Source organism: Drosophila mauritiana, chromosome 2R (assembly GCF_004382145.1).
Source record: "Drosophila mauritiana strain mau12 chromosome 2R, ASM438214v1, whole genome shotgun sequence".
In the NCBI taxonomy this organism is placed as follows: domain Eukaryota; kingdom Metazoa; phylum Arthropoda; class Insecta; order Diptera; family Drosophilidae; genus Drosophila; species Drosophila mauritiana.
In genome coordinates, this window is record NC_046668.1 from 19,179,205 (window position 1) to 19,192,373 (window position 13,169).

General features: G+C 46.2%; 3 protein-coding genes across 13 annotated transcripts; all 3 read left to right on the forward strand.

The window, feature by feature from the left end:
* Positions 1-320: 320 nt before the first annotated feature.
* Positions 321-625, forward strand: LOC117136037 (immune-induced peptide 14). The gene is made up of 2 exons (XM_033296667.1): positions 321-431; positions 497-625. The coding sequence occupies exons 1-2, from the start codon at positions 365-367 to the stop codon at positions 568-570; spliced, it is 141 nt and encodes a 46-aa protein (XP_033152558.1). The 5' UTR covers positions 321-364; the 3' UTR covers positions 571-625.
* A 114-nt stretch (positions 626-739) lies between these two features.
* On the forward strand, positions 740-8,932 carry LOC117136035 (inositol-pentakisphosphate 2-kinase). 5 transcript variants are annotated; one of them, XM_033296658.1, is made up of 13 exons: positions 740-905; positions 1,104-1,783; positions 2,315-2,467; positions 3,401-3,501; positions 4,436-4,503; positions 4,562-4,760; positions 5,020-5,328; positions 5,383-5,441; positions 6,246-6,392; positions 7,028-7,085; positions 7,404-8,000; positions 8,457-8,677; positions 8,747-8,932. In XM_033296658.1, the coding sequence occupies exons 2-13, from the start codon at positions 1,450-1,452 to the stop codon at positions 8,904-8,906; spliced, it is 2,406 nt and encodes an 801-aa protein (XP_033152549.1). In that variant the 5' UTR covers positions 740-905; positions 1,104-1,449; the 3' UTR covers positions 8,907-8,932. The 5 variants fall into 5 exon arrangements, with proteins under 5 accessions (XP_033152549.1, XP_033152545.1, XP_033152546.1 ...); XM_033296654.1 differs by lacking the exons at positions 4,436-4,503; positions 4,562-4,760 and having other exon boundaries at positions 742-905; XM_033296655.1 differs by lacking the exons at positions 4,436-4,503; positions 4,562-4,760 and having other exon boundaries at positions 742-905; positions 8,750-8,932.
* A 27-nt stretch (positions 8,933-8,959) lies between these two features.
* On the forward strand, positions 8,960-12,381 carry LOC117136036 (calcium and integrin-binding family member 2). 7 transcript variants are annotated; one of them, XM_033296662.1, is made up of 5 exons: positions 9,667-9,877; positions 9,956-9,990; positions 10,527-10,669; positions 10,790-10,912; positions 11,967-12,381. In XM_033296662.1, the coding sequence occupies exons 1-5, from the start codon at positions 9,827-9,829 to the stop codon at positions 12,182-12,184; spliced, it is 570 nt and encodes a 189-aa protein (XP_033152553.1). In that variant the 5' UTR covers positions 9,667-9,826; the 3' UTR covers positions 12,185-12,381. The 7 variants fall into 7 exon arrangements, with proteins under 7 accessions (XP_033152556.1, XP_033152557.1, XP_033152553.1 ...); XM_033296661.1 differs by having other exon boundaries at positions 11,209-12,059; XM_033296665.1 differs by lacking the exons at positions 9,667-9,877; positions 9,956-9,990 and adding an exon at positions 8,960-9,048 and having other exon boundaries at positions 11,209-12,059.
* Positions 12,382-13,169: the final 788 nt, after the last annotated feature.

The window sequence follows — 13,169 nt, forward strand, 5'->3', positions numbered from 1 at the left end:
TTGGATATTAGATATCATAATTTTTGCTAGGGTGCTTAATAAATATGCTCTGTGAATAATATTTTCACTTTATGATAGGGATGAACAGTACACATCATTTCAATCTAATTCAATTTGCACATACAATAAACCTTAATCGCGTGGCAGTACATTTAGTAGTATTGTCTCGTATCAGCTAAACGCGCATTATCAGCTCAGATCGCGCTCGATTTCCGATCGTGACCCTGGGGAATTCGAAGCCCCCTTGGAAATTCCTACTTTCAAAGCCCCCAGCTGACGAGCTCACTGCATCGGATGGGGAGCTATATAAGCGCAGCCTCCCCGGATCGCTAATCAAAGTAGAACTTGAATTCACTCTGTAAACATGAACTGTCTGAAGATCTGCGGCTTTTTCTTCGCTCTGATTGCGGTTTTGGCGACGGCGGAGGCTGGTGAGTGAATATAGAAAGCAATCTTAAAGATCGTTTTTTTCTTATCAGCATTTTATTATTGATAGGCACCCAAGTCATTCATGCTGGCGGACACACGTTGATTCAAACTGATCGCTCGCAGTATATTCGCAAAAACTGAAAACAACCTCTAATAAATGTTTAAGGAATAAAAATGTTTTGAAACAGTAAAATTACGTATGTTGTTTATACATTTTAAATTTTGAAAAGCGCGCGCACTTAGTGAGAAGGGGTCACACTGACTAAATATACTAGATTGCTGAGCATAAGCAAATTCTATTTTCTGGTGTGTACACACTGCAAATGATCTCAGCTGATCAGCTGTTCGAAAAACGAAAATAAATATTTTAATTTAAAAGCCGGCATACAATCAACAAAATTGCGAAGGATTAAAGCTATTGAAGCTAAATAGTGAAACATTTGTAGTGAATATTAAAGAAGGCAAGCTGGGAAATGGTATTTATTTATAAAAATCAAAAGAATAAGTAAAATGTACATGATATGATGAATGATCCTTTGAGAAAGCATATACAATATATAAAAACAATCCGTAATTAATGGATAAAACAAAGTGTTAGCTTATAAAACTAATATCGAGTAATATAGTACTTCCCTGAAAACGCTTTAAACCTGCAATTTTACGTATTTTATCAGCGCCTGGCGACCTGACTTTCAAACCGGCGACGACTTCCCGGCTGCTGCATCTTATCGCCGGCCAATAAATGTGCATAAATGCGCCCACGACAGGACGAGTAGGGGCAGCGAGGAGTGGTGGAGCAGGGAAACAGAAAGAGCCGCAGAAACAGAAACAATAACAATAGTAAAGCCGCAGGACTCGACCACAACAAGCCACAATCGGCAATCATCAACACTGGCGCGCCGCAGACCGAGCAGAAGGGGTCAGGGGTCAGAGGTCGGTGGTCGGAGGAGCAGGCGCTTGCTGACGGCGCCAGTTGCATTTTGACAACGACAACGAACCAAAAACACCCGCGCACAGGCCATGACAGCCGAACGAGGACCCCGCTCCCCGGGAACGGGGCAAAAACTAAGGCTTAGAGCCACAGAGCCACTGCCACAGTGGACGGCCAAGAATCTGCACGCCCTGCTGGATATGCCCGCGGCGATGGAACTGCGCCAAATTGAGTTGATCTATCGGGCGGAGGGTAATGCAAATTTGGTGCTCGCCCTGCCGCAATTTAAAAAAGTTTTACGTTTGCCAAAAATGATATCCAGCAGACTGCGCCAGGCGGCGCACCAGCGGCACGAGCTGGCGGATGAGGTTGCTCGGCCGGAAGGGCAGCGTGTCTCATTCGAAAGAGCTGGGACTGAAAAAGGTTCGTATACACGAGCCGATAAAATGGCACCTTAGTTTTTGAAAATCATGAATTTGATATACTCACCATTTAACCATTATGTGCTGTTAATTGCAAATTGAATTCAATAACTTTTCCTTTGGTCATATATTCAAGAATATTATAAAATATTAGGGAGTTAATCATATATTTCTTCAAGTGCCGAGGCCAGCCTGTTATTGTTAGCTGGGCCCGCTGGAGTTTTCCTTTTTTGTTGGACCGGAAATGGTTGCGTGCAACTTCAAACACCCAGACAAGCTGCTGTTGCTCCATCTCCCGGCCACTTGGAGCATTGTGCTCTGCTTATTGCCTGCCTGGCTGGATTTTGACCCACCGCCAACCGCCGCCCACTTCCTTTTCCCTTCGCCCTTTGCCCTTTCGGGTATCTCTCTATCTCTGTGCATCTTTTGGCCATTGCATCAAATGTGTTTATTTCATTTATCCACATCTCTTCTATGTTGCCCTGTGCTCTCTGTGCTGATTCCTCGCCTCCACCTCCGACTCAATCTCCAGCTGGCGACTTGACAATGCCGGATTTTATGGCTTATATCGGGATAATGCGCCGTCTATTAGGAAATGAGTTTGTCTGCGGAGCGGATATTGTTGCCATACCAAAGGAAGACGATAGATTCTGGATAAACGAGCATATACGCGACCAACGACCGGGTAAGTGCACTGTGCAAAAAGAAGTATCCTCACTTGGTCATAACATCTTGAGCTTAAGCACTTGTTGACTCGAACACAGAAGCAGTTACATGTTCAATTTATTAATTTAGTAAACTATTTACAAGAGCTTCCTACAACCTCTCAGGTTGTTCGTATTGTTCATTACTTATGAAAAGGAACAAGATGATTGGATCAGATTGTGATATATTTATATCTGAACTTTCTTACTATTTTTTCTGTGCAGCTATAGTTAGGGTTTGCTAAACCGAAAAACTATTCACCGATGGAGCGTTTCCAAGCGGATCTCCACTGTGGAATTTTGTGTTAGCGCCGTCCCGCTGTGGTAGCAAATTTTGTATCTGAGCAGCTTTTGCTGCAGTGCCTCCCTCTTGGCCTTTGCCATTGCCTTTGCGCTGCAGCCGCCCTTTTCATCCTGGCCGCTATCCAAAGCCTTTTAGAGCCACTGCAATCAATCATAAACGAGCGTTTTAGTGCCGCATCCCACGTCACCCCATCGCCAGTTCCTTTCACTGACGCGCTCGTTGGGTTGAAGGATTCTTTTGCTCCAGTTTCAGTTTCAGTTGCTGTTGCAACTGGCGCACCAGCCCGTCCACATGGGACTGATTAGTGGCGGACGGCGTGGTCGTGGCCATATATCAAAATCGGGTTTATGCCCGCAGCCAGCAACAGGCTGCCTGCTGCAAAACTGCAGAGCTGGCCAGCGATTTATCATTCACCTTCGCATTCTAACCCACCGCCATCGGCGTCTATATATCAATAATGCCAGCCGGATGCTGGCGCTTGCACTTTACATTCATTCGGCTACAGCCATCCCATCCCATTTCATCCCGTTCCATCCCATCCGGTTGCATGCCCCAATTTGGCCTGACTTTTCCGCCTTTCACTCCGTCTGTGCTTTCCAACCCGTTGCAGTTTCGCGTCTGGATAAGGAATTTGTGGGGCCATTCGGCCTGCTGCTGCCAGATGTGACCCAATTGCCTGCCACGTTCGATGTTTTACTTGCCAATTTACAGGTGAGTTGGTCGTCGTCAGCTGCTCCAGCTCTTGATATAGATCCTGTTCATGGTCCTGCTCCTGCTGCTGCTCCTGCTCCCTTTCCCCCGGAAACAGAATGCTGAGGCTGCTGTTTTCGGGCGGAGTCGTGTGGCTCCTGCTGCCGCTACTGCTGTCCAAATAAATTGTGTATTTTGTACAAGGACAATATTGGCATTTTTGGCCATATGTGCTGGACACGTTAGCCAAAGCAGCCGCCACTCCGCTGCTCCTGCTGCGGTGTAGTTTGCCTTTGTGCCGTAGCATCGGAGGCTAACAAACCCACGAGTGCCACCTCCGCCGCCATCCAAATTCGTAGCTAAACCCTGGCCGAGGCCCATAAATCAGCGGTTCTTTGTTTTGAATTAAAGTGGGCAACAGTGTAAACACTTTGTTGGCGTTACTTGCAACCGAGTCCCACACCCAATAGCAGCCACTGGCCAATTCGATTCGTTTGGTTTCGTTTGGGTTCTGGGTTTTGGACTTTGGGCATTGGGTTTTCGGACTTGTGCGGTTATAAAAGATGCCGAAATTGCTTTGAAAGTGCCGCCATAGCTGCAAGTTTTATTATTTGCTCCATGTTCCACAGAAACGGGCAGCTATGTACATCGGGTAGCTTAGCTAGCAGGTGGCACACGTGGTGTTCGGGTAGCACACCCCTTACAGGACTTTAGGGTACTCCCCTGTTCGATCATCTGCGGGCGGGCATTCCTTTTATTTTTTTTGCAATTTTTTGGCTATTTGTTCGCCGTGCTTGGTGGGTACATATTGAATTTATGGCTTTGGTGCCAAAGCATTGACCGAAATAAAATTGCCAGCAAAGGAAACAAACAGCCAGTGGAGCAGGGGCAGCAAGGAAAAAAAAGAGGCCATAGAAAGTGGTACATATGTATATAAAACGTGGCCATAACTAAGGCCATATTGTGTGTTCGTTCCATCACACGGAGCGCATTGCGGGCGGACAAAAATATGGCGAAAAAAAGGTGAGTGCTGGAAAAAACCCTTTAATTGCGGCTTTAAATGTTAATTTTCAATTTCAAGTTGGGAAGTGCGAATGGAGAACTCCGTCCATGCCGTGCCGTGCCGGCCGGTCGTCGGCTTCATTACTCATCATACAATCAGCGCAACAACTTTTGTTTTATGTCACAACAGCAACAGGAGCAGGAGCAGGAGCAGAAACAGGAGCAGTAGCAGCGATAACCTGGCCAAGGACCCCGATCCCAACCCATGCGAAACCATGGTAGCTTTATTCATGATGGTTGCTTCCCATTTTTTTACGTGCTGCGCTCGCCGCTGCATTTTCAAGTCAAAATGGCATCAACGACGGGGCAAAAGTTCGCGGTACACGGCAGGCATAATATTTCATGGCAGGACATGCCGGCACCTTCCTTTTACTCCATTTCCTCGGAGTCGGGATCGGGATCAGGGGATGGTGATGGGGATCAGGGGAACGTGGCAAAGAGGCGAGAGCAAATAAGCGAAACGATATAATTTTGCAGGCAAAGGGCACAACAGGAGATGAAACTGGAGCTGCAGAGGGCGGAGGAGTTGGAGGTGACGATGCCGGTGGAGCAGGAACAAGGACGAAAAACAGGAGCGCTGTCCGTCGTCTGGGCGATACATATGCCATCGAAATAAAACCCAAACAAGGCTGGCTCCAGTTGGCAAGTGATGTCAACGATTTATTTGATTTAATGCCATCGGGGGCAGGGACAAAGCCAAAGGAGGCGACCTGCAATCAGGAGGAGAAGGAGCCCTTTGCCCGGGACAAGTGCTGGTGTCGCTTTTGCAGCATGCAACTGCTGAAGGTGAGTGGGCGATGACGAAGGCAGTCTAACTTACTCATTCACAACCTTCGACAGATGCACAATGGGAAAATCAAACGTTTGGGCCACTACTGTCCGCTGGATCTATTCTCCGGGTATGTCGACGAGCCCTGCAACCTGGAACCAGAAACCAGGAGCTCACCTTGCTCGGCACAATGAACAGGCAGCTGAAGGCTGCTCCTTTGGCACGAACATCGAGTCATAAATTTCAATCTGCTCCATTTGCGTGTCCTGTCGTGCTTCATAATTCCAACACTTTCGGTTACTGTTTGCCACTCCTTCTGCTTTAGTGCCCAGCTTTCTTCTTTTTTTTTGCTTTCCTTGTATCCTTTTGGACTCGGAATGCTCCGGACGTTTCTGGGTCCACTTCAATTGCAATCCCAGCTCCAGTGCCCGCCCCGCTCATTCGTTTATTTGCGGCCCGCTGTTTCAAGTCATGCGTGCATCCGTGCACAAAATTCAATTTGCTTGCGCTTTCATTCCGGTTTACCGCTTGCTCCGCGTCCGCCGTGGCCTCTGTCCCCGGATTTTATGGATCTGGCGGCCTCCATGCCCCGTGACCCCTCGAAAATTGTTGCCAATTCGTTTGCCTTTGTTTCGGGCGCAACATCTTCCATATATTCCATATGCATATACATCAGTTTTAAGAGTAATATTCATAAGTACAGCACGTGACGAAACTGAACTGGCAACTAAGGCTATTTTTAAACTTAGTATAATTTCATTTTAGTAATGATCATGTTTAAGGAGTCCCTACTTTACTTTGCTTTGGTTAGCTACACCAAGTTACCTGCCATACTTTAATCGTTTTGTTCAGATATGCCTTATAGTTATTGAGCACACTGTACAAGCGACATGTCCGCTGATGTATTTTCATTGGTTCTTTTCTCTGCTTTTAGTACACCCAGTCGTATGCTCGATGCCTTGGATGCACTTCTCGCCTGCCCGCAAAATAATTTACGTGTGTTTCAGAACAGCAATTTAATTTATGGCGATCACGCGAATTCGATTTCCTTCGATGAATTGAGCTCGCGTGTCTTTCCCGGGTAAGTCAGTTGCGCTTTTCAATAAATTCAACTTGAAAATAAGATACAAATGTGGGTTAGTCTCGCTTGGGATGAAAATTCTTTGCGATTTCTTGGAGGGGCAGAGATGGTTTTTGGAGTTTGGATTGTGTTTTAATTTCTTTTGAAAATGTTAAAATTCATTTGGGCCACATTTTACGGCATTTTGAGCCATTCAAGCAGCTCTTATAATTACTTTCTATTCGAGTCACTCCCTTTTGGACATAAATTTTCATGAGCAGCGCAAGAAGAAAACTCCGAACCATTCGGCCACACGCAAATATTCAATAAATAATGCAAGAAGCAACAGCCAAACACAAATTCTCGAGTGCCAAATGCCAGCATCGCCATTTTCCGGGCTGCAACCACCTCTCTGTCCCCAGCCAACTGGTCCATCCACCTGGTTTTCAACTTTTCCACACCCCCTCCCCCCTCCCCTCATTTCACTATGTTTTTGCCGTGGCCGTGTCGCTTCAACACCTTTTGGCACCACGTTGACAACGCCGACAACGACCACACGAAATGGGAATGCGCATTGAAAACGCTAACAAACAAAATTCAACCAATGCCAACACCATCGCCATCGCCATGGCCATAAAATCTCTGAAATTCTCCAGTGAAATTATGGTGCTTATAAAACATTTGCTGGTGGCCTGCCTGCTAAGGGAATACGAGGTAAGACGCACTGGAAAAATAACTTAGTTTTGCTATCATATATCATATTGTTAAAACACAACTAATAATGCTGTTCAGTGAAGATATAAATAATGCTTCCATTTGAATAAGTATTTAACATTTTAGAAGATTTATTAGAAGCTCTTACTCCTTAAATGTAATTATATTATTATTATTATCTTTGATTGCTTTGCTTTTATTGTTCTGACTGCTGGTTCAATAGTACAAGTATTCCTTTGAAAGTGAATCACCAATATGATATCATTAAAGTGGACATAAGAAGCTTATGTGTTTATGCATTGATTTCTCTCCGTGCAGCACCCGGAATCCAACCGAGCAGAGGGCTCCAATCAGAGCCAGAAGCAGCAGCAGGAGCAGCCGGAGCCGGAGCAGCTGAATCAGAGTCGCGTTTCGATTGCGGCGACGGAGACAAAGGCCGGAGCTGCTGGAATTGGCGCCGCTAATGTTGTCCTGCCACTCGGAGGCAGGGCACACGCCCCTGTTGTCACTGCCGGTCAATCCTCGACGCGGACAAGAGCAGCTGCTGCAACAGCCACGACCCAAAGGTACACAAAAGTGGCCAGAGTGGAAACAACAATAACTAGACAGGCAGCCACCTCGGTGGCTGCAGGACCAGCATCAAGCAACCAACTGTCCGGCAATGTGTTGGCAACGGCAACGGCAACGGCTTCGGCAATGGCAACTGCAGGTCGAACGGAAACAAAAACGGAACCGGAAACTCCGGCTGAGGCTGCTAGTACGACAAGTCGCAACGTGAATCAGAATGAAAGCCAAAAACTGAATCGGAATGAGCCTGCGAATCAAACTCAAGCACAAAACAACAAAGCGGACATATTTCGCTTACCAAAAAATTGTGTGCTGCAAAAAATTTTGAATTTGCAATTGCTGGTAAAGGTAAGCCAACCAATCAAACTGCTGCCCAAACTCCTTAGTCTTTGTCCGTTTGGATTTGTTTATTCTGCCTGCCCCCGGAGAACCTTGGCAATTGCAGACAGTTCGAGTTGGGCTATGATACCCTAAAAGAAGTATAGCTGTTTCGTGCAGTACTTTATTCGAACACCTTAGTCTCAGTTCACTAAGATAGCCAGGAAGCTATAGAGTGTAGTATATATTGTTTAAATAGTTCTACTACTTTGTAGTTACTGCGTTACTGTAACTTAAGGCGTATCTTTTGGTTAGAGTATCCAAATATTTAGGCCAACAGGCTGAACTTCCTTCCTTCACTTCATTTTTTCGAAATGCCCAGGTGAGCTGGGAGTTGTAAGTTTAGTGGAAGTGGCGGCTAAATGGGCAATGGATGGCGGCCAAGTGGCTTTGTGCAGTGCGAGTAACGATTCTTGGCAATTGCAGCGCCACTTCGACTTCATGTGGCAATCCGGGTACTCCGACCACTCCCGGCCCACTTACAACTCGCTGCGGGGTCTCTTGGCCGCAATCGAAGGAGCCGGGGATGCGGAATTCGAGCCGGATGAGGAGCAGGCTTATATGTTGGGAGCCACGGCGCTGGATTGCTCGATTATGTTGACGTTTCAGGAAATCGAATGCGAAACCGATTGCCCGGCTGACCAGAGGTAAGTAGTATTATCCACACAATGGCGCCTTCCCGCTGCTCCAGCGCTAATCGAATCCCCAATCTCTAGCAGCGATGCGGCACTGCAGCCTTGGTGCGTCTCCCTGCTGGGTCATCACTTTCTAACCAAACTCTGTGTCCTGGATTTGGATCCCAAGCCCGACAGTCACTTTCATAAATTCATAGCGCAGACACGTGAAATTGAAAAGTGCCGTCGAGCATTAAATTAATTAATAAACTTTACGCCCAACTAAAAGCAGCACGCATCGACTGTCTGGCTCTGGAAACTGTGCTACAGTATCTTTCCTCTTCAATACCAATTTAGCTGCTCTTTTTGCATTGCAGCTTTGGGAGTTCCTTCTATGGGTATGGGTATGTTCAATTCGTGCGAAAGGTTTAGCTATTAGGTGCTTAAAATGTAAACTGTCAGACATTCTGGCTAAGATCTGGCAGGTTCAAAGTTTAAGTGTGCTTAATTGGCCGAAAGCGGAGTTAAATCCGAAGTCTTACTGATGTTTTACAACTGGGAATACAAGAAGTTAGTTACCAATTGAATATCTTTACTAATTCATTTATGAGCATATTTTATATTTTTTTAGTTCATCTAAATCAAACAAAGAATTACCCGTGCCATTATCAGGTACTTTCCATTCGCTAGACCGATAGAGTTAGCTTAGTTTTTCCATATTTTTCTACGGACCGTATGGAGGCGCACCTCTAAAAACGGCTTTTGCCGCAGCTTGACAGCTAAAAAGAGCAGTGGGGCAAAAAACCACAGGATACACGGCGCTGACCTGCGAAAGCTACACGGTAACTGTATAGTTATGGGCCCAATGGGGGAGTGGAAGTGGGTATGGTAGTGGGAGTGGGAGTGGCGCTCCTGAACACTCCTTAATTAATTTCCATGCGAATGCGGGCGCCATACGCCGGCCATTCGCCGCAGGATGTCTACTAAGCCGTGGAGCCGCGGAGTCCTGGTGCTATGCAAAGTTATGGCACTGGAAGTTGGCCCACAGTCGGCAACAGTGTCAGTTGCCATTCACGCTTGGGACTAACCGGTTTGGCCGACAGCTACGCAAAAAAGCAAACCAATCCAAACGGATTCGAGCCAAAACGAACCGAACCGAACCCAACTGGCTGGCGAGTAACGATGGGCAACAAAGTTGTGACATTTACGGAGCAGGAATTGGATGACTACCAGGTGAGCGATCAATCAGATGAAGCTCACTTCCGCACAGCTAATTTCTCTTCATGCATTGCTGGTCCGCAAATCGGAAAGGATTGCACGTTCTTCACGCGCAAGGAGATCCTGCGGTAGGCCATTTGTATTCCCTTAATAAGACAAAACTATTCCATTTCATATGGCGGCAGACAAAGCACCATTGTTTGCAGCCTCCCATTGTTTGCCTCTCGGCGGCAACAAAAAGCGGAAAACACAAGAAAACACACACACACGACAGCGCACGGACAGACACTCAGAGCACAAAGCCCATCATATCCCCGCCCTTTGACCCGGCCAACACATCTCATTCCATACCCTTTCCCAGGGATTATCATTTTGGCCAGTATCCACACTATTGATCGGCAGCCTCGCAGCCTACATTTGAAACCAAATAGATATAGTAAATTCTGATTAAAATCAGAAAGATTCATTTTTAAGTTTCTGAATGAAAAGTTAATAAGCTGAAGTTACTTGTAGGGTATTTTATGAATATCATAGTTGGATGATGTAAAATTGCTTTCCAATTAGTCTAATTTGTTGCTGCGCGACACATTTCCAACTGGCCAGGGTATCCTTAGCTTCGGTCCCCGAAGACGATCCTTTATCCTTGTGTTGCCTCTCGTTACAGGGTTCACAAGCGATTCCGTGAGCTGCGGCCGGATCTGGTGCCTCGCCAGATGACCGAAGGTCAGGCCTCGAGTGTTAAGGTGCCCTGCGAATGCATTGAGAAGATGCCCGAGTTGCGTGAGAATCCCTTTCGCCGGCGAATATGTGCGTAACAATAGCCCAAATGGCTGCATAAGCAAAGCCCAGCAATCCAATGCCAAAAAAGAACCCGGCCAAAAGGCGTACCTCGGACGCTGGACTACAGCAATTTTCCACTTTTTGCAGGCGAGGCCTTCTCACGCGATGGCCAGGGCAATTTATCCTTTGAGGACTTTCTGGACGCCCTCTCCGTTTTCAGCGAGCAGGCGCCGAGGGACATTAAAGTTTTCTACGCTTTCAAAATTTATGGTAAGTTGGAGTTAGCTCCGCTCTCAGTTGTTGCGGTCAGTGATGGGAAAAGACAATGTTTTCGGGCTTATATGGGCTGTTGAGTAACATGGAAGCTGTTTAAACTATCAGCAAGCGATTTGCGTAATATATAACATTTCTGTGGCCTAGAAATTACGTACACGACTAGTTGAACTTCTAAAGCTGCGATTTCATTATCAGCCACTATATTAGTATTATAGATAGAACTAAGATTTTTTAGACTTTTAAGTAGTGGATACATTGTTTGCCATCTCTGAACTCCATCTTCATTGCAGCTCCAGCTGTTGGCCAGCATTTTGAGCCTTTGTTTATGCATTTCCGCAGCCCGTGTTTATTGCCTTTGGCGAACTTGCCCTCGTTGCGTGCGTGTGTGTGTGTGTGGGCCCTCTTTGCATTTGGACTTTACGATGGCCGAAATGGCAGAGAGAAGCATGTGGAAGATGGCCCTGGCCGCCAAACGTGGCACACAACTCGTGGTGACTCGCGGCCGGGCAATTTGTGGCGCCGTTCCTGGCAGCAGCTAAGTTCAAGGACAGCCATAAATTCTAATAAGCATTTTAATTGAAATTTAAATTAGAATCCCGAAAAATGCCAACGTAAATGGAGCAAAAGTTTTCGTGCAAATTGATTGTGCACTTGACACACGAAATTAATGGCCCGAAGTCGGCAATCAATGGGATGCAAAGTATCTCTTGGTTCGAGTGCAACTGCAAGTTGCTAGTTTTTTTTTTTTTTTTTTTTTGCTAAACTAGTTGCAAAACTCAAGTTATGGAGAGCCAGGCAGCTAGGCTGCACTTTATTTCAATGTGTGTTATTAGATTGACACAAATTGAAACGTGCAGCAAGCGATTACCTGTGTGGCAGAAGGATGCAGACGTGGCTGACTGTTGGGCAAACTCAGTTTGGCACACATCACTTGACTTTTGTGCAAGAAAATGTCAAGTTTTGTAAGCCATCTCCTTGTCCGCTGCCCCAACCCACCCACTGCTGCCACTCGTTTGTGTGAGTACTTACGTCTGGCATAACTTTGCAGATTTCGATCAGGACGGCTTCATCGGGCACGCCGACCTCATGTCCTGTCTGACAACAATGACCAAGAACGAGCTGAGTCCGGAGGAGCACCAGCAGATTGCCGACAAGGTAATCGAGGAGGCCGACGTCGATGGCGATGGCAAGTTATCAATTTTGGAGTTCGAGCACGTTATACTCCGGGCGCCCGACTTCCTCTCCACCTTTCACATCAGAATATGAAACCGTCTTTCGCCAGCGGTGCACTGAGAGAAACTCTCTCTAGTGTTTAATAATATATAACTATATCAACGGAATCTTCACTATCTTCGTTGTTTGTCTCAACTGCACCATAAAGCTATTCAATTTAGTTATGAGTTCTGTAGTGTAAAGTATTATAATAAAATTACCCAGCTATTGATATCCAATGTGCATCAGTATCCCTCAGTGTTTTCTCTATTTTATTAAATTGTTTATGTGCGCTTTTGCATCAAATATACATAACCGAACATATTCCATAAAAGAGCCATCAGTGTGATTAAGCTGCCTGCCCAGCTGGAGAGCCTGTGGGTTTAGGATTCCGGGCTTCGATTCCGGTTCTGGTTACGGGTTACGGGCTATGGCAACTGGCAACTGGGCACTGGTGATGGAACTGGTACTGGTACTGGAACTGCAGACTCCACAGGCCAATTGTCGTGACAATGTGCATGTCAAATGTCAGGGAGCATTATAAAATTTATAAGCCCATGGATGCAGTCGGGTCGAGTTGCGACCTGCACTCCTGCCCCATTTCGACCCCAATCAGTGGGAGTCACTGCGAATGGAAATCGTCCTGCCCCCAGGACACACACGCTCGTAAAGCAGGCTCTTATCAACGTGGGCGTGTGTGTGTGTATGCACACTGTCAAAGTTTTATAAATTTTGGCAATTTTCAGCTTAAACTTGTTTGACATTTGAGCATCTGTCTGTCGCCCCAATCCTATTCAATTATTGTAATTGCATCTGCAAGGGTTCAGGGGGCAAAACGAGCACGAGTTGTGGCAAGTGGACACTCGTCGGACCATTTGTGAATTATGAAAAATAAAGAAATCCTCAACTCTCCGTCGAAATCTCAGATAAACACAGTAGACAAGGCAGAGCAAAGCGAAGAAATTAGAAGTCGTTAACTACCGATCTACTGCTGAAAACCAAATGGGTATAAGGCATTTACCTACTGGCATTGACTGTT

Coding starts and splice junctions, on each gene's coding strand:
- LOC117136037 (XM_033296667.1), top strand. CDS start 365: ATGAACTGTCTGAAGATCTGCGGCTTTTTCTTCGCTCTGATTGCGGTT. Junction 432..496: donor TTTGGCGACGGCGGAGGCTG/GTGAGTGAATAT, acceptor TATTATTGATAG/GCACCCAAGTCATTCATGCT.
- LOC117136035 (XM_033296658.1), top strand. CDS start 1,450: ATGACAGCCGAACGAGGACCCCGCTCCCCGGGAACGGGGCAAAAACTA. Junction 5,442..6,245: donor CCGCTGGATCTATTCTCCGG/GTATGTCGACGA, acceptor CTCTGCTTTTAG/TACACCCAGTCGTATGCTCG. Junction 8,001..8,456: donor ATTTGCAATTGCTGGTAAAG/GTAAGCCAACCA, acceptor TGGCAATTGCAG/CGCCACTTCGACTTCATGTG.
- LOC117136036 (XM_033296659.1), top strand. CDS start 9,827: ATGGGCAACAAAGTTGTGACATTTACGGAGCAGGAATTGGATGACTAC. Junction 9,991..10,526: donor ACGCGCAAGGAGATCCTGCG/GTAGGCCATTTG, acceptor CTCTCGTTACAG/GGTTCACAAGCGATTCCGTG. Junction 10,670..10,789: donor TCCCTTTCGCCGGCGAATAT/GTGCGTAACAAT, acceptor CACTTTTTGCAG/GCGAGGCCTTCTCACGCGAT.